The sequence below is a fragment of the Macaca mulatta genome, chromosome 5 (genome assembly GCF_049350105.2).
Source record: "Macaca mulatta isolate MMU2019108-1 chromosome 5, T2T-MMU8v2.0, whole genome shotgun sequence".
Lineage (NCBI taxonomy): Eukaryota > Metazoa > Chordata > Mammalia > Primates > Cercopithecidae > Macaca > Macaca mulatta.
The window spans coordinates 40760274-40786173 of record NC_133410.1 but is presented as its reverse complement, the minus strand read 5'-3'; the positions used below and the strand labels follow the sequence as shown (position 1 = coordinate 40786173).

General features: G+C 39.4%; 1 protein-coding gene across 30 annotated transcripts in view; it reads right to left on the bottom strand.

The window, feature by feature from the left end:
* LIMCH1 (LIM and calponin homology domains 1) overlaps positions 1-25900 on the bottom strand; it is a 342574-nt gene that overhangs the window by 165151 nt on the left and 151523 nt on the right. For all 30 annotated transcript variants that reach the window (XM_078003331.1, XM_078003333.1, XM_078003335.1 and 27 more), the window contains exon 3: positions 11959-12028. In XM_078003331.1, the coding sequence (XP_077859457.1) occupies positions 11959-12028 (70 nt within the window). The remainder of the gene's footprint in view (positions 1-11958; positions 12029-25900) is intronic.

Below are 25900 nucleotides of genomic sequence, written 5' to 3'. Positions count from 1 at the left end.
ATATTTAAGCATTATGTCTCCTTAACTTTTTCTGCACTTTCCTTGTTTCTCAGACGTGCCTTGCTTTTGATGGCCTTGATAGTTTTGAAGAATACTGGTCGGGTATTTTATAGAATATCCTTCAATTTAGGTTTGTCTGATATTCTTTCCATGGCTGGAGATATAGATTTTTGTGAGGAAAAAGTACCATTCTTTTAACCCTGAGGGAAAAGAGGGAAACGACCACTCCTATAACATTATATCGATCATCCCATTTTTTAATGTTATGTTTAAGTTCAATCAAAACCTTAAACTGAATATAGTTAAATTATAGAAAGGAAAAATTAGATATCAAGCTACTCAGGAATCTAGTATTTTATACTGTGGACAGAGTGACAGAGAGGAAGTAATTTTTGCACCCATTTGAGATGAAGGTAGACCTCAGATTCTAGCAGAAAGCCAGCTAATTACAAGAGAGGTGACTAGTGAGTTCTTTTGAAATGCTTGCCAAGGCAAACTTCCTATAAAAACAATCCAGAGGAAGGCACGTTTTAAGAGAAGTGCTGTTTCAGCCTAGCATGGTCTCCTCTTTCAAATGATACTTTCATATATTTGGTGGTATTTTTTTCCTGTTGTCAAACAATAAAATCCCTATAAACTTGGGTTTGGAATACATGCTAAGAATTAGTTCCGCAGAAAGTTATCCTCTAGGTAAGTTATAACTATGGAAAAAAAGAAGTCAGACTTCGGCTGAAATATGTGTTTCCTGCTATTATATATTTTTTGCTCACAGTTTGTAATTGAAGGTCTATTCCTAAGGGAAAAAAGTGAGGAACTGATGTAATGTCACAAATTCTGCTAAATGCTGCTCAATGAAAGATAAGGGAGAACAAGTGGTTTCTTTCTTCAAAGAATGGCATTTTTTTTTTTTTCGGGAACAGGAAAGGGAAAAAAAATGAAGGGGGGAAAAAAGCTTTACAGCACTGCTATATATAACCTTCTACCTCGGCAGAGACACAGAATAATTATGGAAACAAATTTGGAAAAATAGTTTGTGGTGCAGAAAGAGGATATTAGACTTCAGCTAGCAAGTCTAGGCATTCAAAACACATGTGAATAAGAATTTAAGGGCTTAGCTGGCTAACCCACTGTTATGGGCTAAATTGTCTCCTCCTCCCTCCCCCAATTCATATCTTGAACTCCTAACCCTTTCTAACTCAGAATGTGACTGTAGTGACTATAAGGAGGTAATTAAGTTATATGAGGTCATCTGAGGGGGCCCTAATCCAATATGACAGTGTCCTTATAAAAAGGCAAAATACGGACACAGATACATACAGGGGAAAGACCATGTGCAGATGCAGGGAGAAGGCAACCATCTGCGAGCCAAGGAGACAGGCCTTAGAACAAACCCACTCTGCTCACACCTTGATCTCAGACTTCTAACCTCCAGAATTGACAAAATACATTTCTATTATTTAAGCCACCCAATCTGTGGTACTTTGTTATGGCCATCAGAGCAAACTAATACACTCATCTAGTACTAAGAATGAAATATCAGGGTTAGTATAAGAGAGGCTGCAGGGTACAAGATGGGGTGGACATGATATCTCAATGAATTGTCAATTATATGAAAATCTTTCTTTTTTATTTTTTGTGACAGGGTCTCACTCCCATCACCCAGGCTGGAGTCCAGTGGCACATTTACGGCTCGCAGCCTTGACTTCCCAGGCCCAGGTGATTCTCCTACCTCAGCCTCCTAAGTAGCTAGAACTACAGGAATGCATAACCATGCCTGGCTAATTTTTTGTATTTTTAGTAAAGACAAGATTTCGCCATGTTGCCAGGCTGGTCTTGAACCCCTGGGCTCAAGCAGTCACCTGCCTTAGCCTCCCAAAATTCTGGGATTATAGGCAAGAGCCACTGCACTGGTCTTTCTGTCATGATTTTCAATTCTAAGTGCAATTGCTAATGACTTTTCCTGTAGTCTCAAACTCCTTTTTTTCACTCCCTTCTCCCAATCCCTGCCAATGTGGATCAAACACTCCAAAGACAATACTATAATTTGAAGGGGGAGGGGAACTTCATAGCTTGTGGTTATAGAAAAAAAAAGTCTTCATTTACACTTAAGCATAAGGATTTAACTTCAAAATAATCCATTCATTAACCTAGTCCAATTTTTTTGTAACTTTTTCCCTGAGTTCCAAACCAGCATTTCTAATAGTCTGCCAGACATCTGCACATGAATATCTTTTAGAGATAGCCAACTCAATATATCCAAAAGAGAATGCATCTTTTCTTTTGGAACCCATTTCTCATTCCCATGTTCCCATGATTCCTATTAATGGCATCAGAATCCTCCACATTGCTCAAGTCCAAAATGCAAATGTCATCTTCCTAAGATTATCTGTTGTATTTCATCAGTTCTAAGATGTACACTTTTTTTAACCTCTGAAATAAAGATGCATTTTTCATTGCTAGTGGCTTAGCATTGTGTCATCATTGAATTAGCAGCTTTTTAAAATGAGCTATAATTTTTAAAAATGGTGTGTCTCATCATTGATGGCATATTACATTTAGTGAAAAGCAAATCCTGTCTCCTCATCTCTAATCCCACTGCTTCTACTAAGGTTTAAGTGTTCATCCTCTCTCATTCGGACTACTTATCTCCTACTTGACTTTTATTGCTGGTATCTTACCATAATCAGCTTTCTACACGGCCACCTCAGTTATCTGGAACACAAGATTCCCTTGTTTTCAGTGGCTCTTACTGCACAAAAAATGAGTCCAAACACCCCCAGATGGCATTTCTGGTCTCAGCTTACTATTCCTGGTCCAGTTTCCAAGCATGGATTTTTCTCAGGGATTCTGTGTCCAGCTGCAGCCACTGGACCCAGTGCAAATAATGCAAATGATAGCCATTTCCAGATAAGACCCAGGTTCTTCTGACTCAGAGCCTTTCTCATTCCATGCCCTGAAGCTAGTTTTTCTTCCTCTAACTCCATGATCTTCACTATTTGTAGATGCCCTGTTCAAATCCCACCTCTTCCAAAGTTCTTAATCACAAATCAAAATTTCTTCCTTGGTATTTCTTGCATGTTATGCTTCATCAACATTTCACAGTCTACCTTACATCTGACCTCTCTTCTACATTTGCCTTCTAGAAAGTAGTCTCCTAAAAGGCAGGAATTATGTCTTGAAGTGGATTTTTACTTGGAAGGCATGAGAGAGAACACATCATCTCTATTTGGTGTATATGTGCAGAAGAAAATTAGAAAAAAGACCTTGGATTTCATGCAAGAAAGGCTGTCCAAGGAAAACTGTGTTATCTTTAAAGTCCTATAAGCACAAGGAGCCCATGTTCAGGAGAATGAGAGATCCATGCCCTGGCTGCTCAATAGATGGATACAACCATTTCATTCACTGTGACAAGAAACTTCTAAAGAGCTCCCAGAGATCCCTTCCTCCTGGCATTCAGACCCTTGTGGAACCTCCTCCCCTTGGGTGTGGGCTGGACCTAGTGACTTGCTTTTAATTAATAGAATAAGGCAGAATTGATAAAACATCACTTCAGAGATTAGGTTATAAAGGACTGTGACTTCCATCTCGATTGTTGTTTCCCTCCCTCCCTCTCTCTTTCTTTCTCTGGCCTTTCCTGCTTGCTCACTCCGATGATGCAAGCTGCAACCCTTAAGCTGTTCTATAGAAAGACCCACATGGCAAGTAACCAAGGATGGCTTTGGCCAACAGCCTGTGAGGAACTGAATCCTGCCAATATCCACGAGTGAGCTTAGAAGCGGAAGTTCTAAGCTCCCCACTCTGGCCTGGAAATGACACTGACCAACACCCTGAATGCAGCCTTGTAAGGGACCCTGAACCACAGACCCAGCTAAGCCTTGCTCATATTCCTGACCCATAGAACTATGAGATAATAAATGTTATTGTTTTAAGCCACTAAGTTCTGGGGTAATTTGTTATACAGCAATTGATAACTAAAACCCTCACCAAATAAGAAAACCACAAGATGAGTAGAGGGACAAAAAATTCTTATTAAGTCTTCCCAAATACCCACAAAAGATGTGCAGGGGGACTAACTTGTTGGTCTGATCCAAGCACATCAGTAACAACCAAAAGCCAGCCTACACCAGTGGGCATCAGAACTCCCCTTCACCCGGTCCAACCTACAGTGGAGAATTGCTCTCGCCATCTGACACAGTTTTATCACTGTATTCACCATGTGGTCAAGCCTTTTGGTTTAGGTCATGAATCATCTGTTGCCCTGGTTTCCAAGCGTGATGTACAAAGTGAGAGATAAATGTTACTTTCGAATGTTACTCAAATGTTACCTTCACTCAGGAAGAGCCTTAAATACGTTTCTGAAGTGTTGGGATTTTATTCCACATTCAGTAGGGAGCCATATAAAATTATGAGATGAGGGACACAAGATGACCTGTACTTTTTTTACAAGCTAACTGTGAAGGCTGTTTCAACCAGCAGTATACAAGCTCTATTAACCTGGGAGGCAGTAAATAAACTTAGATTCCACAAGTTCATATTCCACCTTTCAATTGAACGCAGGTGGAATGCACCAAAGACCTCATGTGTTTTGCTGATTTTCCCTGCAGTGTGTAGTCTTTCATGGCTAAACCTACTAAAATGCTAACCACCACTCCTATGTTGGCTTGGCGTTGGCATCAAACTTGAGAGCAGCAAATTGAGCATTCCCTCTGTGTGTGGTGTGGGAACACAACCGAGGTTTCTCATACTGTGCCAGGGATGAGGATAAAGGAAAGTGTGTCATTAAATTCCATTTTGGCTGAGAAACTTCACAATGTCTATTCATTTCCCTCAGTGAAATATGCCTCCTTCACACAGAACATCACTCAGCTACCAGTTTTTACTTGTTCCCCTAAGGAAGGGGAGGACGACCCCTAGAGAGTCCAGGTCATACCATGCTACTACTACAGAGAACACAGGGTAGCAGGAAAAACACATGAGAGTTTTTATTCGAAGCCCTTCCTTCTCCCCTACCCATGAATGAGAATTCTGTCTTCCTGTCTCTGAGTCTTTGTTGTCCAGAATCAGAATCGGGGGCAAAAGGAGCCCAGTCTAGCTGGATTGATTTGCACTGGAAAGGGCTAACCGTTAGTCATAGCAGACAAAAGGGTAAGAAGCAAGGAAGGCAAGAACTAGCACAGTGTGAGGCTCAAAGATTTGAGGTCACTCAAAGATTTGAGGTTTTGGAGCGTTGGCAAGTATAAGAGGGGTGTGTGTGTCTGTGTGTGTGTGTGTGTGTGTGTGTGTGTGAAAGAGACAGAGAATGAATGTAGGAGAGAAAGAGAGAGAGGAGAGCACTTTAGGAAATTCTGTTGCATATTATGAATGAAATCACTCTGACATATTTTTTAAAGATTCCATTAAAGAATTCTAAGGCTTTCCTATGATCACTTGTTAGGTGTGGCCATGTGAAGCCTGATTTGATAGTGGCCATGGTAGAAATATTACATGGAGCAGTGCCTTTTTCATAAAGGCCACTTCCTGAATTTGGTTGAGTTAGTACATTTTAAATGAGAGTCTGTTTTCTAACAACTTAGGTCTCCTTAGAGGTCACTGTCTCCAAACAAATTTCCTGAAAGTGTTGAGATTCAATTCTATAGCCTAAGGTCTAATGGAGAGAGTGTAACACAATGGAAAAGGCACAGACACAGAGCTAGGTAAACCCAGGTTCAAGTACCAAGTCTGCCTCTTATTAGTTGGAAAGCTGGTGACATTTCTTTGAACTTTAGAGTAAAGGTACAGCAATAATGACATCGCAGGTGTGTTGTAAAGATTAGGAAGGATGATCTAGCACTACACCTGGGGCGGAGTAGGAATGTGATACGTGATGGTTATCACTGTGGTAACTTTCACCTCTAACCTCCCTCTTGCCTGCCTTGCCTTCCTCCTGGCCAGACAAAAAGACTTTTTTTTTTTTTTTTTGAGACAGAGTTGCACTCTTGTAACCCCGGCTGGAGTGCAATGGCACAATCTCGGCTCACTTCCTGGGTTCAAACAATTCTCCTGCCTCAGCCTCCTGAGTAGCTGGGATTACAGGCGCACACCACCATGTCTGGCTAATTTTTGTATTTTTAGTAGAGACGGGGTTTCACCATGTTGGCCAGGCTAATCTCGAACTCCTGACCTCAGGTGATCTGCATGCCTTGGCCTCCCAAAGTGCCAAAGGGATTACAGGCATGAGCCACCATGCCTGGCTGAAAAACAACAGTTTTAACTGGAGGAGAGACAGAGCCCAGAGAACAGAACTTTAAGCAGTTTTTTCTAAGGTAATCTATATATCTTATTGGAGGGAAGGTAAAAGTTCTAGAACTTCTAAAGGAAGTTGTAAGAATATAAACGAAAAGAGAAGACATTGATCAGGATGAGTTGAGGCACACCAGAGCTAATTCTTAGGTAGGATTTGCAGGAAAACCTTTCTTGACAGTTAGACATCCAAAGCACCGAGGACCCCAATTTATTGCATTGTTATCTTCCTAAAAAGATGAAGTCTGCATAAAGGCTTTTCACTCGTGCTACTCAGGTTAACAGTCTTGTATGTCTAGTTTTGTCCAAAACAATATTTTTATTCTTCTCATAACGTGGAAATCTCTACAGCTCTTTCATCACTTCCCCTACTCTGATCTCACTCAACAAAATAGCAACTGTTCTGATGTCAGTTTCATAAAATAAAGCAGATAACTTTGGAAAGCTTTCTAAAGTCTAAAGAACGTATGGAAACTTACATTTTTATCCATGGCAGGAAGCTCTAACCATATTTGAAATCTTATCTTTGATTAGAGAAAAGTACATCCTTTGCCCCAAAATGCGTTTCTGAGTGGGTCAGGGTACTGAATGGTAGGATCATCTGACCACTCACATTCCTGCTTATCCTTCTGACCTTCAGCTAGTGTCAAATTTCCATCATTCATCAGGCTAAGAAGTGATACGTGAGCTCAGAAAGATAATTTGTAGGTATTGGCCAACAGAAAGAAAAAAAAAGATGAACTTAAAAAGTGAGTTTTTGCCTTCCTCTCTTTTTCAAAAAAGGTGAAATAATCTGTCATTAAAATGTGTCCCATCTTCAGCTGGGAACACTGGATATGTAATAAGCAAGGAGAGGGGTGGCCAGGGCTCGGGATCCATCTCATCTTTTACTGTTTGTCTAACATGGGGCAAATAACTTCCCTTTATGGACCCACATGTCCTCATCTGTAAAACAAACACATCTAAGATGCCCTTCTAAGATACATCTAAGAAGTAAAATTGTCTTTTCCTCAGATCACTTTTATCCTCATAGACCCATGGAAAAATCAAACAGTATTTTATGACAACTCTAAGAAGGTTCAGCACTCAGGGGCAGAATCCACAAATATCATCTATTTCCAATTATACTTCACATGTGCATATGTGCACACACAATGGCTGTCACAATTCAAATCTGTGCAAGAAAAAACTTAATCCCCAAACTCCAATCATAAGCAAAGATTTCATACATTCACGGCTTTTGCACAAAACCCAAAGCTCCTGGGATGAAACAACATTTAGCATGATCTCTAATGACCACTAAATTGAGTTTCAAGATGTGGCTCGATTGTACAAAACTGACAAGCTAGCAGACTGAAGTGCAGCATTTTTTAAAAACTTTGGTATGCCAAGACCTAAATTTGAGGACTTTCTCTCTGGCAGCAGCAAACAGTATCACTAACACCTAAAAGAGAATGCAAGCATCTGCAGGCAGTCACCACACGGCTTCATATGTCAGCAATCGTTACAGAAGAAATGCAGACCCAGATCCAGGGTCTTTGCATTCTTGCCAGGAAATGATTTTCAACTACTTTGTTTTAACACCTTCACCCCTGAATTCTTTGTAACCACAGCTTAACTCAGGGGCTAAAATACACCTATTCATGCCTTTGTAAATCTACATATGTTTATAATTTGAGATTGCTATGTGAAAACACACTTTTCTACTTATCTTCAAGTCAAGCAGCTGGGCCACCTTAATGGACTGGCTTCTCAACGCTAGCCCATTAAGACACACGGGCATGGGTTCCAGGCATAGAAACCCTCTGGCCACATTTCTCAGATCTCTATGGCCCCTGCTACTACAGACTTCTTGATCAATAGATGGTCAGTGGCCTGTCAACCCCTGACAAAGTTAAAAATCCAACCTGATGTATTCAGAAGCATTTCAGGGATTTTTCTACCTGCCCTTTCCTGACTGTCATGAATATTAGGAAGAAGAAAATATTGTTTGAAAAATGCCCTCACACAAAGGCTGCATCTCTACTAACAAGATGATCTCTGCCATCTTCAAATCTATTACTTGAGGTTCCCTATGTCTCACCTGAAAATAACAGAATTAATGTATTTTAATCCTCAACTTTTTATATGGAAAAACTTCAAACCTACCAAAAGGTTGCAAGAATAGTACCATGACCCCATACGCCCTTTATCTAGAGACAGTGTTTTGCCACATTTCCACCCTTCTTCCCTTCCTTCCTCCCTCCCTTCCTTCCTTTCCTTCCTTCCTTCTTATCTCTGTGTATATGAAATTATATATTATGTACCCAGAATTTTTTGCTAAACATATTCAGGATTGGTTGTATACACCACGACATTTCATCTCAGAATACAGCATATATATTTGCTGTCTAAGATCAAGAGTATTCTCCTCTATACACAAAGACAACTATCACATACAGGAAATATAACACTGAGAGAATACTATTATCTAATACTCAATTTATACTTAAATTTCCCCAATTGCCTCAGTAATGTCTATTATAGTTGCTTTTTCCCAATTAAGGATCATGCACTGCATGAGGCTGTCATATTTCTTTAGTCATCTTTAATCTACAACAGTTGTCCAGCCTTTTGGGGATGGGGCAGTATTTTTAATGACGCTGACAGTGGTGAAGAGGACAGGCCAGCTGTTTTGCAGTATGTCCCTGAATGTAGATTTGTCAGATTGTTTCCTGAGAACTGTTGTGATTTCTTAGTGCATCACCAGGACATCTAACATCATTTGGACCCATTATAGATATCGGTAAGTTAGATCATGGCCAACTACTTAAAGACATAGTGTCTTAACATGAATATGAAACCATTTACAGGCCTTTAATTTCAAACTGTTAACCATAGTTATTTAAAATCTTACTTTCCAAAATATATTTCAAAACAGAGCTGACTTTTCTGTCTCTCAAGTATTAACTCATTTTCTCCTATACCAGGGGATGCTCTCTGTATTCTATAATAAAAGACCATAATGGACTATAAATATTAAAGGTTTCACAAAGGAGTCTGTTTTGTGTTAGATCTTTAGTTTTATTTAATTTTTTATTTTTTAACTTAAAAGATGTGTTAGTCTGTGTGAGATCTTGATAGACAAATATAATTTTGTCAAAAAGAGCAGGGGGAAAACATTCAATGAATAACATATATCACAAGAAAAGGCATCATTCATGGGAGTGAAGAATGTTTGCGGAACTGTGAGTCAACTATTATAGTCCAGGCAAGAGATGAGGATGGCCTGCTCTGGGGCAGTGGCCAAGGAAATACAGACAAGTAGACAGATGGGAAAATTCTTTGATAGCTGAACTGGTGCGACTGCATGTCTATGATGCCTTCACTGACATTGGGAAATAGGTGCACGGGACTGGTCATTCAAGTCTCATTTGAATATGTTAAGTTTGAGGTGCTTGTAGGAAATCCAGATGGAACTGTCCAATAGATAGAACACCAGGTCTGGAGTTTAGGAGAGAGTACTTGATGAGAAATGCTGCTTTGGGTCCATATCATGGAGAGCTGAAGTCATGGACACAGACAAGAACATGAGTGTAGAAAGGGAGGCACAGGCACGACATGAGAACCCTGGAAGTACATGAACATAACAGGGGGTTGTGGGGTGGCAATCTGTTTCCCACCAGGGCCACAACTAGTGCTCTGCTTTTTGTGGAAATGTTGATCTGAAGGCAAATGAAGCAAAGAAAAAGAGTTTGACCAGATTTGTAGATTCAGGAGTCACTAGTGAATGGGTAGTAGGTGACTTAAGAAAGTATTTTTTTGGACTAAAGATAATAAATTAGTAAATAAAATATAACTGATACAGGGTGAAGGTAAGTAGGGGAGGTGTTCACTGAAAAAGGGCAAAAAAAAAAAAAAAGGCGATAGCAAGGACAAAGTGAAAAGGAAATCCAAATGAAAAAAGAAAGTAGAGGAATACTAGTCAAGAACATAAATAGAAGGAAAGAAGATGAGGTCACCTTGCCTTCTTGTATCAAGTTGCCCGAATGCTCCAAGACAGAGGCAATATGTGAGAAACAACATTTGATCCGTGATAGGAAATAATATAAAGACAAATGCATGTGCCCCTAAGAGTTAATTTTACTAAAATTATTTATGATTTCCATTTTAAATTGAGGTTTCGAAACCCTTTTCTCTTTAGCTACTGAACTGGGAGCGACTTGTTTCTCCTCATCTGGATCTTCCTGGGGCCTTCCTTAGTTTTATGTTGCAAATTTTGCTTCTATAACATTAAACCCCAGAGCTCCAAGGTCCAAAAAGTTGCCATAGGCTTAGGGACAGATATTCATCAGGATCATTAAGACCTTGGCTTTAACATTTAGAAGAGGTGAATTTACTAAATGTTTAAAAATAATTGATATATGTATACATTAATATATAATACTCATATATTATTTATTATATGGAACTATTCAAATATATTCCTTCCAAATATATGTATCTATCTCGATATTAACTTACTTGGTTACAGGATTCTGAAGAACAAAATTAGAAGGATTTTTAACGACTAATCACCAGTTCACTACCAACCAATATGGGGAATAAAATGCATCCGCAGAAATGGCAGTTCTTCAAGAAAACATCTATTTCATTCAATCTGCTGAAACCATGTACCTTCCTCCAAGGACCCCTCACAGTTGTCAAACACAATTGGTTTTTTGTCACATCTAATTTCAATTAGTCATCGTGATATGGCTAAGAAGCTTTTTAACAACAATCAGTAAGGTCTATGTAGGATCCTGCTTAAATTCTTGACATTCTTCTCATTGCTTTCTGCAAAACCACATGCGCAGAAGGCGATCACAATGGAAACAATCAGTGAGTCATTACCAAGCTATATACTTCCTCAGCTCTCTCTCTGTGTGTGCGTGCGTGTGCACGCGCACGCACATATATGCCAATTCCTTCCGAAACTGAAATTTGATTGTCTTCCTGATCTTTTTACTTCTTTCCTTTTTGTACACAAAGGCAACATCGATGAAGCAATTAAAATTAGCTGCCAAGAATTACAAGACATATCAATGCATGAAAAAAAATATTCTGCTTCTAACCACATATGAACATGTAAGTTTTAGATTTTATGTGGATAAGTTCAGAAGGGCAAGGATTCTGTTTAAACAATTTTCCAGATGATGTCAGGCCACCTTAGTGTCCCAGTATGTCTTCAGAATAGTTGATCTACAATTGTGGTATTTAAACCCAAGTAGATTATAATATTGAAAACAGCAATTTATTATGACACTATTGTTTTCTCTTAAAATTCTCTTTCTCTCTACCTCCCCTACCCTCCATTCTAGTGGAACGCAGTGATGAACTGAAATGAGAAAATGTAATTAAAATCACATTCCTCCCCCAAGGGTCAACCTAATTATCAGCCTCTCACCCCAAAACAAATTTAGCTCTTTGAGAATGAAGGTCCTTATCACTCATGGAAAAAACACCAACAAAGATTAACATGCCATTTAGGCATGACTGCAATCTTTCATTTTAAGTGACCTCTTCGTTTAATGGATTCAATGCGTTCTCATTCAAGTGGAATATATATTGTGGGAGAGAACTGTAATAAATGGTACTGTCATGACCCCTAGGTTAGAGCAAAGGAATATTGGAAAATAAATCTCAATTCCACATACTCACCAGTCCTGCAATGGGGGTAGGCAATCTATTGATCTTTTTAACAAGTCCTGGCTTTATAGCATTCAGCAACCTGTCATGAAAAAGGCAGAATGTCAAGTGAGACATAAAGCAAGATGGATCACACAAATCACCTTTATCCAGGGCTAGAGCTAAATTGCTGGATAGGAAAAGCAGTGAATTCAAAGCATGTAGTAAATCTCAATAATCTATCAGCTTTCATGCATATAAGTGAAGAGCTTTGCCAATATCAAGTTGGTCCATGGCAGGTGAAGTTTTAGAATTTAGAAATGTTGAGAGAGGAGAAAGGGTAGAGACTGAAGAGGGCTTCAAGGAAAAGGACAAGGGGGAGAGCTGGATTGAGGTTGTGAGGGAATTATCCGGAACTGGAGCCAGGTATTACAACTCAGGTAAAGCTTGTTGCCAATTTTCCTGGCTAAGACAGGGGTCTCTCCAGGGATGCACTAAATTCAAAGACCAGTATCTATCTTTACAAATGATTTGCCAAGACAAATTCTAAGTCAGACCCTACTTGCTCTTTGAGGATAGTGGCTTTTTCAAAGTGGTTGAGCTTCACTTTAAAAAGGGAAGAATATGTTTAATAAGAGGTTAGCCAATCATATTCTGAAGATTTTAAACAAGGTTGACCAAGAGTCCCTAGGTACAAAAGATATTTGAGCAAAAGATTTTCAGCTAAAGATTGAAATTATATAACAATGGTTACACAAGCAAGGGAATGCAAGAGAAACAACTATCATTGCTTGTTTTCAGGACATAAAAATCCAGAGTGAACAGAAACAAGGAGAGCAACTTATAAAACTAAAATGTGGTTAGCATCGGGGTAATTGGGTAAAGTGTAGCATTTGCAAAGTAGGTTATTCATAAATAAGTGATTGAAGGTAAGGGGCTGGAGAATGTAGAATATTATTTCCACATTCGGGAATCAGGCAATTAGGTAACTTAGAATACTGTGCAAAGAGAAACTTAGGGTAGGAGTGTATTATAATTGAGAGGTCAACAAACTACAATCCCTGGGCCAAATCTGGTCCAACACCTGTACTTATAAATAAAGTCTTACTGGAACAGGAATATAACCATCCTCATTCATTTACATATTGTCTATGGCTACTTTTGTGCTACAACTGCAGAGTTGAGTAGTTACAATGGAGACCTGAGGGGCCACAAAGCATACAATCTTCACTATTTGGTGCTTTATGGAAAAAGTTTGCTGACCTCTGTTAAAATTCATGCAATCCAAGGTTATAACAAATTATAAAGAACCTATGCTTGCCAGATTTCTACAGATCAGTAACAAAAATTTTTCAAATGATTTAATAGTCTTGAATTTAAACTATCTTTGACTTTGATACCACTATATATGTTGAGAAATGTCCATACAGTGATTGTGACAGGATATTCCATTTTTGCATGCAAGATTAATTGGCTGCTCTCAGTAATTTTCATGGCAATTCCAACATGCTGCCACCAAGAGGCAGTACTCACAGTGCACAAGTGCTGTTTTGCCCACGGAGAGCCAAGCTGGCTGCTCTTTTCATGAATGCACTTATTTTTTAACTATAAATTTAACCTTTTAAAAATGCTTCTTTAGAACTTATTTTTGAATTATTGGTGTCACCAGTTGGAAGGCAATTTGTTCACTCTTCTCATTTTATAGTTCAGAAAACTGAAGCCTGGTGAAGTCTGAATTGAAGTCTGAGTGACTTCCCCAGAGCTGATTAGTAGCACACTCGGGCCCAGAACCCAAATTTCTTAGATCAGTGCTTTCTATCAGGTGGTGTAAATATCCCAAATCTCCTGGTTTAAAATACACAGATAGATATCTCCAAAGTCACATTTTTAAATGTACAAAATTCTTTTACTCACTACTTTTGCTTTTCTCAGATACATTACTTTCCTTACTAGTTTTTAACAGTGTCATTTTAAACTGAATTTTAAGATAATATTTGTGTACAGTTGTTGACAATTCAAAAACATCAAAAGGATATACAGTAAAATATCTTACTGTCACCTTTGTACCACAGGACTCCAGCCTACTCTCTGAAGGCAACCTGAAAGACTTTCTAGAGGAGAATTTATTTAAAAAAATATATAGAATTTAAATATATATATGTGTAGCATATAGTATACACTGTCCTACACCTTGCTTTTCACTTAACAATGTATTTTGGAGGTTGAACAATTTACCTTGGAGACTCCTTATCCATACATATGGAGCTAAGCCCTTTTCAATAGCTGTGGACCACTAATGACTACAGAGCTGGCAGATTAAACACTCTGTCTAATAGTTTTAGATTTTCCTAATAAGATGAAATACCATTGCTACCAGACAGACTAAGATCTGAGCCTTGTTGTTAATTAGGCAAAGTAGAAAAAATAACAAAATGTCCTACCCCAAAATTCATTATTTAAAAATTATCTTTTAAAGAAGTATGCTTTTTGTCCTTTACATCTAAGAACTATATTAATATTGGCCCCAAAACTCCTCTTTTACATATATTTAGATTTTTAAGCTGTTTTTAATATTTCGTGGTATTCATCCTTTGTAAAAACTACACTTACATAGCAGAACCTTCCCTATCACATAAAGGGAAGATTGGAAAAAAATCAATCAATCAATCAACTGACCTATAACAATAGGCCTTACTTAAAAGAAGCAGAAACTATGATCTCTCTCACATTGTTTTACTGTAAATTAAAAAATAAAAAGCCATAATGTTCACTTTCAAGACTGAGACAGCTGTATTTTTTTTCTGGTAAACATTGCTCCAATCCTGTGCTCTGTTTATAATACACAACAACAAAAGATAACATTGAATTCACATTGTTGAAATGTTCAACACCTGCTTATCTTGTATTTTGTGTTAAACCAAGGACATCTTTTGTGTAAGAGATTTTTTGAGTAAGAGTCAAGGATATTCACTTGCAATTTTATTAAAAACCACTATGCCATCCTATATAAGCTAAAATATAAATATCTTCAGTAAATACTTATTGATGACATGCTTTAAAGTGATTATGCTGATCATGGTATGTTATATTTATATAACTTCTGGGGTGCATTATTTCCCAAAAGTCCTGCCCTGTAGAGACAGGTCATGTATGTGTCCCACCATTTTTGTAGAAGAAAAAATGAACCCCAAAGACATGCACAGCTAATCTGAAGCACAGCTGGGACAGTTTTCACCTCTTAGGCCATTTTATATCACAGTTTGGTGCTTTAGAAAGTCCAACCTCAGTATGTGTCATCAAAGCGTAATTCAAAACAAAACACAAAAATAAAAAACCCAAACAAATACTACCTAAATACAATGGGATAATATCAACACCAGGTGGGAATAAAAGGAAAATGGAAGACAGTGTCTGTTGGTGAAGTGTAAGACACACAGGATCCAAGTTCCCTCTACGGATGACCTGCAACCTCATCACCAGGAATTCCAGAGGAAAGGACGCTGTCATCCACTTGGAAGAATATCTCCACCCAGCAGAACCCTATGCAAATTTCCTGCCTGTGGTTCCCAAAACATATGGCTAAAGGTCTTAACAGGTAGTCTGTTCTCTCTGTCTGGTAGGAGATCATCTTTATACATCAAAAGATGAATTTTCTGGAAAATTAGCATAATCCTACACAACAAAACTATTAGGCATTCGTACCATCCCATGTCTTCTGTGCTAAATATACCCAAAACTACAACAAAAATAAAGAAAATTTTTAAATGTCAAAAATGTAAGAGCCAATGAGAAGAAACTATTTTCAGATATTTACTGTTTATCCAATATCCTTGATCAAGTGCCTGCTATGTGTTGTCCACTATTCTAGGCACAAGAAGGGCAACAGTGAACAAGACAAGCAAAGTTCTTATTCTTTGGAATTTGTAATCTTGTTACAGTGAGTGGATGCGGCAGTGGGGGGAACAGAAAACAGGTAAATAAATGAGAAGAAAATTTCAGATAGCACACAAGTGCAGTAATAGGCCACGCAGTAGTACTCTAATTGTATGGTCTGAAGGCTGCTGGGGAGGTCACATTTAAGAAAAAGTTGAATGATACAAAGGAATTAGCCAAAGAGAGACTGGAGGACAAGAGTTCCAGGCAGATTGAACAGTCAGCAGAAAGGCTTTGAGGTAGGAGTGGGCTTGGTATATTCAAGAGATAACCAGAAGGCCAATGTAGCTGAGCAGAGTGAATAGAAGGAAGAGGTCTGGGACTAGAGGGCCACGGTGTAAGCAAAATCCAGGCCCAGGTAAGGCATCTAGATTTTTTATCTTAAGTTCAATGCGAAGCATAAGAAGACTTGTAAAACAGAGACTGAGATAATCTGATTTATATTTTCAAAACATCACTGTTTGCAAATAGGTAAAAAAGTTACAACTATATGCATATAGAAAATTTCTGCTTATTAAAAATCATAGGTATCAGAGAGCATAGATAAAACATCACCAATAACTTATAACATTCAGCTTGATGAAGAAGAAGAGACAGTGAATTTGGAGTCAGTAGCCTAGGTTTTAAAGTTGAATCCTACACATATTAGCTATGAGTTACTGAAAGGTTTCTTAATCAGGGTCTTCTCAGTTTTCCATTTCATAAAATGGGGATTTAAAATAAGCTTTGCCTCCCATTCAGGATTAGGGTGAGAATCCAGTGGGGTGATGTCTGTTGCTAGCATTTGATAAATGGAAACTTGCAAATTCATTCACTTCCTATACTGAGCATTTCCCTTTTTGCTAGGTAACTGCAGGCTATGTTAGTTTCAATGTTCCTATTAGCCAGTTGCTAAAACCCAAAATAAAAATAAGTTTTGCTTGTTCTCTTTCTCTGGCCACCTTTAGATAAACATCTCACATAAATGAATCAAGTCAACAAATGTCTATAGCTTGTCTAGCATACACCAGCTGAGAAACAACTAGAAACAGGAAGAAAAGCTATGATCTTGGATAATCCTTAATTATGAAACAAGCTAATGGCACTGAGAGTAATCAAAAATAAATGTTAATTTTATGACAAAAATGAAATGGTGTCTACTAAACTTTTATATTCTAAATCTGAAAAACACTGCAACCCATTTCAAGTAAGCCTACGCCATATGTTCTTTCATGTACTCAGCAAGCATTTATTGGGTATGCATGATGTGTGGTCTGAAGCTGGGTTCTGGGAATACGAAGAAAGGCAGGGAAGACCTAGGTCTCCCCCGTCTCCCCCTCGTGGGGCATGCTCACTAGTGGATTAAAAACCCATGGGAAGAACAGAACGGTGCACATACGTGTCTCACTGTCATACATCCTAATGCATGGCCATCTTAATTTTTGAGAAGGTGAATTAAAGATATGCTTTGCACACATTCTATAGAACACAGTTCTTAAAAGATTAAGAAACAATTGTTCAAATGGAATGCTGCACATGTAGGTTTATTGCAGCACTATTTATAATAGCAAAGACTTGGAACCAACCCAAATGCCCATCAATGATAGACTGGATAAAGAAAATGTGGCACATATACACCATGGAATACTGTGCAGCCGTAAAAAAGAATGTGTTCATGTCCTTTGCAGGGACATGGATGAAGCTGGAAACCATCATCCTCACCAAACTAACATAGGAAGAGAAAACCAAACACCACATGTTCTCACTTACGAGTGGGAGTCGAACAATGAGAACACATGGACACAGGAAGGGGAACACCACACACCAGGGCCTGTCAGGGGGTGGGGGGCAAGAAGAGGGAGAGCATTAGGACAAATACCTAATGCATTTGGGGCTTAAAACCTAGATGACAGGTTAATAGGTGCAGCAAACCACCATGGCACATGTATACCTATGTAACGAACCTGCACGTTCTGCACATGTATCCCAGAACGTAAAGTAAATTAACAACAACAAAAAAGAAATGATTGTTGAGACACCCAGGAATGATGCTAATGTTCCGATTCAACCACAGACTGTATTTAATAACTCTTTGCACCCCTAATATCCAGCATGTGGTAGTCTCTCAATCATCATTTAGTGATTATGAAATACAAAGTGAAGACTTTTTTTCTACCTGCAACTTAAAAAACAAACAACCTCAAAGCCCTACTCTGCAAGAGAGAGGTTCTGTTTCAGACAGACTCTTCCAACAGCCCATATAGTAGCTCTTCAAGGAGCACAGCACTAAGAATAGTGCTACAAAATGGTACCTTATGAGACCATCTAGACATTAGGAATTATAGCAATGGGCAGCTTATATGTTATCGGACTTTAATGTGAACATTAAATGTAAAATTCTGAAAGCATTGCAAAATTAAAAAGGATTGAGCTTACTTTGTAAGTTATTCAGCTCAGAAATTTAATTCTAATAATTATCCTAGAATTTGGGGAAGAACAGAAGAGCTACCTAAATCTTAAACACAAGGTTGGAAAGTTCATGCTTAATCTCATAGGAAATCACTTTATTCTTTGCAACAAGAGATTACATCATCATCTCATTAGCTTGGTTTGTACAGCTGCAATAGGCAACTATGATCACAAAGTTACCCACTTTGTGTCCCTTTTAATTTGGCTCAATAGTGTTTTTCTATGTGGTTTCCTTGATCACTTTCTGGGTTTGACTATGTACCCTGGATGAAAGTATATGCACTTTCATTTAACATAACATGGCATAAGCATGAGATCAATTTAACCTTGACCATAAACCTGTTACAGATGTCATTTTAAAAGATTTCTTTCTGGAGTTGTCCAGGCAAAACCAGGAAAACTAACAAATCCTCTGAGATCAAGAAAATCTGACTAAAATATAGGGAAAAGTGAAACATGAAACAAAGAGGAGTTTCAAATGAACAAGAGTGTTGGAACGCAAGCTGCCATCAATATCTACCAAATGCTTGTGGGGTGCTATGCACGGTTCAGAATGTGTGAAATGTAGGTCGCACTTAAGCCACTTGCCTGGAGCACACGTAAGAAGAGATCATAGGAGCTTTAGAAGGTTTTTGTAGATTTCGAATTCCAAGAAGTTGGGCCTGACCCCGTGAGTTTCTAGGGCTCAGCAGTGCTGTTAGTATTCTAACACAGCACCTGTGACAGAGACTGCTCACCATACTTATCTTCCTGCTGTCTCAAGCACACACTGGACTTTATTGCCCAGCGTCCTTTGCAATTTGCTATGGCTATATAATAGAGTGCTGGCCAATGGAGCACAGGCAGAAGTAATTCTATCACATGCAGGCCTGGCCCTAAAAACCCTCTCAAACAATTCTCCATTCTCTCTCCTCCACATTTACTAGTTAGATGTTGACATCTAGAAGTCCTCGGAAGTTGTGTGTTGAAGATGGAGTCTCTATTAGCTGGTGTCCCTAAATAACTGCCTACAGCAGAGTTGTCTCCATCCTTCCCTGTTGCCAACATTAGGCCATACAAGAGTGGAAATACATTTCCACAGTGTTAAACCACTGAGATTTCGGGGTTTATTACTTACAGCACCCAGCGCTATCTTGACTGTTATACCTCTGCAGGAGGCCTTTACCCAGGTAAACTGTACCCAAGAAAATCCGGTTCCAGAATATGAAGTTTAACACCTGGGCACGTACTTTCCTCTGGATCTTGCCGGGATGGCAGCAGAAGGAAGAAGAGCTAAAATTTGGGATACTGTAAACAAATGGACCCATTTTCCCACATTTTCTAGGGGGAAAAATAAAACCTCTTCTTGCCTGTCACATCCCTCTTAATGCTAAAATACTAACACTAATAAAATCATTCATACTATAAGCATGGGAAGGAACAGACAGCAATTATTTGAATATCTTCAGAGTGCTTTGATCCATTTCCCATCTCTTTCAGAGTCCGTCCTTTGCATAACTATTCTTGCTGTCCGGGAAGTATGGACTTTGGGAACTAGAAAAGGCATAAAAATAAAATCAAATAATCTAGATAAGGAGTAAAGGAACTGTCCCCGGGAGGTGAAGGCACATGTCTGAGGTCAGAGGTCCTAAGCAGTAGAGCTGGGATTATAAACTCGGGTTTCTAAATCTGAAGACAGTGCTTTTCTATGATGCTTCACTTTCTGCATTTCTACAGATAATCTCTAGCCACCAGTCTCTGCCATCCTAATCCATAGGCCTACTGCACCCAAACTGACCACTGCTAAAACCTGGCTCTGGCCAGGCTCCTTCCCTCTTCCAAAGACTTCCAGGCACCCAAGTGCCACAGGATGCCTTTCAAATGCCTTCACCTGGTAATGAAGCGCAATCACCCCCAAACTGCCTTTCCCACTCAAGACTCTCCCTGCTTTTATAAGCTACAAGCTTAGGATGACACACATGATCAATGCACCATGAAAGATGCCAACACATGAAAAGAACTTAGTATAACTAAATAAAATGGAGACTAAAGTTACTCTGACATAGGCAATGATATGTGCAATCATCATTGTGCTATGTCGTAATTATGTTTAAATGACTGTAATTAGTATTTCCTTTGCACAGCTAAAACCTAGTTACTGCTGGGTTTGCTATCAAGAGGGTGGAGAGAAAACTCAGAAGGTGAAATTGCTGTGAGGCAGCTCTGAAGATTTCTGTATCCAGTCTTGGGGTGGAATATACAGCCAGCTCCCAACTCTTCTTTAGCAAGTTCTCAGAACAAAGTGTTCCAGGATTGGGATCCATAAAATTCCAAGAACAGCAGGAGGCTCCAGAAACAGAAAGACCTGGGTTCAAATCCTAGCCCTGTAACTCACTAGGCAAGTTACTTACGCATTTGACATCCACAAGCCTCAGTTTCTTCCTCTTTCAAATGGAGACAAAAATACCTACTAGTCATAGCTTGAGAATGTGGAATAAGTAAACCAATGCATCTAATGCACTTGGCACAGGCCTGGTATACAATATGCACTTCATAAATGGCAGGCACTATTATCATCTTCTCCAAACAGATTTCAATGCAGCCCTCCCGCTGGTGAAAATTGGCTGTGTTGATCATTGGCTCACTTCTCTTCCTGAGCATCCTGCCTGTGGCTAAAGCTAGGTTAGAAGCAATGAAAGAACAGCAGTGAGGGAAGGAGACAATGCCAATCCTTCTGAAGCACAGGCCTCTATGGGCGTAGTCTCTGGACAGGCGGAAGGCAATAGAAAAGCTGGGGATGGGGAGGAAGGAAGGGAGGATGCCGACAAAGGAAAGGCAGAAAGAAGCTCCAAAGACAGACCCGGCTGCATGATCACTGCAGCCACAGCTGGCTCCGGCCCTGCGTTCTGCCAAAATCCGACTTTAACTCTTTTCAAGGCTCCCATCTCCCCAGCCTCACTTGCCGTCCTGAAGATGATGAGGACAAGCCAACAGCTGCAGAGAAAGGACAGTCTGCTCCCAATGTGGCCATAAGAATTCTGAATCTACTTCCTATTCATTCCACATCTCATTATCAAACGTTTACCCAACACCAGCTAAGTGCAGACACACTCACAAGGCTGGGTTCAACAGTGGGGCTGACACAATCTCAGATGTAGTTTGGGTTACATCAGACTTTGTGAAGAACACTGCTTCTATAGGGAAATAACTTCCAAGTTCTAAACAAGTAACTTGGAAGAGAACTTCTGAGATGTAGATGTGCATGGTAAGGATGTAAACTAAGGACAGGCATAGCAAGATAGGTGCGGTAAGCATTTCTGCTGCTCCTTGGGAGGCATGGTGTTTTATACACCTATTTGTATTTGGGGCACAGCAGAAAGCAATCAAAAGTCTCCATTGCCAGCAGAGGTAATTGTCTAAAAAGCAAATCCATTGCTCTTCTGTATAGAGACTGTGCTGGCTGCCTATTGCTCACTGGATGCTGTTGAAAGTCCTTACCATGCTATTCGAGACTGTTCACAAACTGACCTGATACCTACCTCTCACCTCTAGTCTGCCCCACCTCGCACTTGTCCTAGCCTTTGACCCTGAGCACGCAAAGCCTCTTCATATAGCTAGGCACTTTCACATGCTTACTGCTTCCTCCCCTGAACTGCCTTTCCCACAGGTCTCCTCTCACTCCTTTGTGGCCTAGCAAACTCCTACTCATCCTTCAAAACCCAGTTTAAATGTTACCTCCTCACCAAACCATTTCTTAAGTAGAGACTGTACCTTCCACCTCTGGGTCCCAACACTGTTTGGCTTCCCTATTTATCACACATCACAGAAACTATCTGGCTTCTTCATCAGGAAAAGAGTTAGTCCTCTCTGTAACTCCAGCTCTAGTATAAGGACCAGTCCCTCGAAGGGCCTCAATCTTTGTTTGTTGAGTGAATTGTTAATGAAATGAGCAACATTATAAAGTATTGGGAAGGACTCAAAACATCAGTTTTGGAACTATCACAGACTTTACATCTGCTAACGATTTTACAACTTTTGTTGTCGTTAGTAATTCTTTTTTTTTTTTTTTTTTTTAGATGGAGTCTCTCTCTGTCACCCAGGCTAGAGTGCAGTGGCACGATCTCAGCTCACTGGAACCTCCATCTACCGAGTTCAAGCAATTCTCCTGCCTTAGCCTCCCAAGTAGCTGGGATTACAGGCGTGCACCACCACACCCAGCTACTTTTCATATTTTTTAGTAGAAATGGGGTTTTGCCATGTTGGCCAGGCTGGTCTTGAACTCCTGACTTCAGGTGATCCACCCGCCTTGGCCTCCCAACGTGCTGGGATTACAGGCAGGAGCCATCATGATCACATATGAATCATTCTCTCAGGACCAAGAGTAAAGTTGGATCCAAGCAACCACACTGGAGAAAGGATCATCTGATAGGCTTTTAGTTCCTTCCCACCAGTTATTACTGCATGAAGTTCCTGTTGGTCTGTGAAAGAGGGGATGGGAATGAGTGGAGTCCCCCTGCTCTTCTCTAAAGAAGAGTTAGGAGCTGGTTGGCTCCAAAGGAAGCAGTAAAGTCTCTTGGTCCTTCTTTTTTGATGTACTACGGGATATACAAATGGGGCAAGGAGAAAACAATATGGCCATCTCCCCTTGGGCAGCACACATTATTCTCCTTTACTGGGCATGCAGCAGAAATACAAAATACAGTTTTATTCAGAGGACTGGGAAATATGTTCTTGAGGCCAGAGGCTCTGGCTGGAAAATCATCACACAGCAAGCAAAACCTTTTCATCTGCAGCAGAAGAGTTTTAAGTGATGCAAAAGCCATGTAGTATTTAAGTAATAACATCTTCTCGTTCTTCCACTCCATCGCCTTTCTTTGTCTGATGTAACTATTTCTGATCTTAATGAACGTGCCTTTTTTAGTTTTATTTTTGTAATTTTCTTTATATCTCCTTTGAAGTAGACAATATAAATATCACCAATCTATGAAACATTCTCTTCAATGATGTTCTAAAATACAAGCAGCACTTTACAATATGACACTAGTACATCAGAAATAAACTAAATGATACTTGGAATGATTCTTCTAGATGACATTTTAAACATCTTGAAGTCAAAAATTTAAATTCCATTGTGTGTGTGTGTGTATGTTTCAACAACTTGAGATACAATTCACATACAGTTTACCCATTGAAAGTGTAGAATTCAATATTTTTGTACATTCACAGGATTATGCAACCATCACTAAAAACTAATTTTAGTTTCCCTTCCACTAGTAGAAGCCCCAAATCCATTACTTTTCACTTCCCCTCTTACTCACCCACAACTTCCAGCTCTAAGCAACCACTAATCTCCCTTCTGTCTCCATAGATTTGCCTATTCTGGACATTTATATAAATGAAATTATATAATGTGTAGTCTTTTATGACTGGTTTCTTTCACTTAACATCATGTTTTTAAGGTTCATCCAAGGTTCATCCATGTTGTCGCATGCATCAATGCTTCATTCCTTTTTATGGTCAAATAACATTGCATTGCAAGGATATACCATATTTGACCTATCCATTCATCACTCTGTGGACATTTGGGTGTTTCCACCTTTTGGTTATTATGAATAATGCTGCTACGAACATTTTGTGTGGATGTGTGTTTTCACTTCTCTTGGGTATATGTAAAACAGCTGGGTCATATGGTAACTTAATGTCTAACCTTTTGAGGAACTGCCAAACTGTTTTCTAAAATGGCTACATCATTTTACAACCCTGCAAGTAATGCATGAAAGTTCTCATTTCTCCACATCATGCCACACTTCTTACTGTCTTCCTTTTTTATTATAGCCATCCTACTAGGTGTGAGGTGGTATTTCACCATGGATTTGATTTGCATTTCTCTCAAGACTAACAATGTTGAACATCTTTTTTATGTACTTACTAGTCATTTTTGTAGCTTCTTTGGAGAAATGTCTATTCAGATATTTTATCCATTTTTAAATTGGGTTATCTTTTTATTATTGAGTTATAAGAGCTCTTTATATATTTTGGATATAAGCCTCTTATCAGATATATGATTTGCAAATATTTTTCCCATTCTGTGGGTTGAGAGATGGTATCATTTGCAGGACAAAAGTTTTTAATTTTGATATCGTCCAATTGATTTATGTTTTCTTGTCACTTGTATTTTTGATGTTATATGTAAAAAATGATTGCCTAATCCAAGGTCACAAAGATTTACTGCCATGTTTTATTCTAAGAGTTTTGTAGTTTTAGCTCTTACATTTATGTCTATGATCCATACCAAGTTAAAATTGTAGTGTTTTACTATACATTTACTGGTTAGTTATAAACATATCAATAATTTCAAAAGTATTAATTTCTTCTTTTTCCCATCCTCCCTTCAAAAGCTTACTACATGCCTGCCATGTGCAACCACCATTAGGCATACAAAGACGGGTGAGTCACTGTCACTACTTCAAGGAATTTATCATCTAATAGAAAGTTACAATATCCAACTTCATGAGTAGTGCCATGTGTGAGACAAATGACTTGCTCTAGGCACAGCCAAAATTTCTCCTTCAAACGAGAAATGAGGGAGATAGCACTTGAAATCAGGGTTGTCATCTCCACTTCGGGATGTATGGCTGTCACAGCCAATGGCTGTCGCAGCCATGGGCGCTCAGAAGACTGAATTCAGGTTGCAGCACTGGGGATGTTGTGGTGGAGGGAAAGGTGCCCACTATGTGTGTTTGGGATTTAAGGAGATGGAAATGGACAGGGAATACAGCACCCCAGGTGGCTAGAAGCAAATGCAAGAAAGATACAAAGTAGGGAAGCACAAAGAGAATCGTAGGAACAATAGATCAACCTCTGTGGCCAGTGCAAATGGACAAGGCTGACGAGTTGAATAGAATCATTGCACCCAGACAGAGGAACACTGTGTTCCAGGCAAATGAACTTGAATCATGTCCCGTCTTCTGGGAAGAGGTCACCAGTCATGATGAAGCCATGTTTGGGAATGTTAGCCTCCCAGCAGAGTCTGCAGTGGCTTAAAGAAGGCCAAGCGCTAGAGCTAATCACTCAGACATACAGTCTTCACTTTTTCTTTTTATTCACTCTTTCTACCTCTTGATACCAAGAAGGAAGTCTATTTCTTCACAGTTAACTTTTTAAAGAAATCACTTGGTGGAGCACGGTAGCTCACACCTGTAATCCCAGCACTTTGGGAGGTCAAGGTGGGCAGATTACCTGAGGGCAGGAGTTCAAGACCAGCCTGCCCAACACGGCGAAATCCCGTCTCTACTAAAAATCCAAATATTAGCCAGGCATGATGGCAGATGCCTGTAATCCCAGCTGAAGCAGGGTGAAGCAGCAGAATTGCTTGAACCCAGGAAGCAGAGGTTGCAGCAAGCCGAGATCGTGCCACTGTACTCCAGCCTAGGTGACAAGAATGAAACTCCAACTCAAAAAAAAAAAAATCATTTATAAACTGGGTCCTTAGTAGGCTATTTAAGAAAAAGTCTACTCCTTTGAGTAACCAAAGGGAACATTCAAAACAGGTGAGGCAGGGATTTTGCATACTTCATCATGGGAAGTCAGCCCACCAAGCCTGACAGCCCATTAG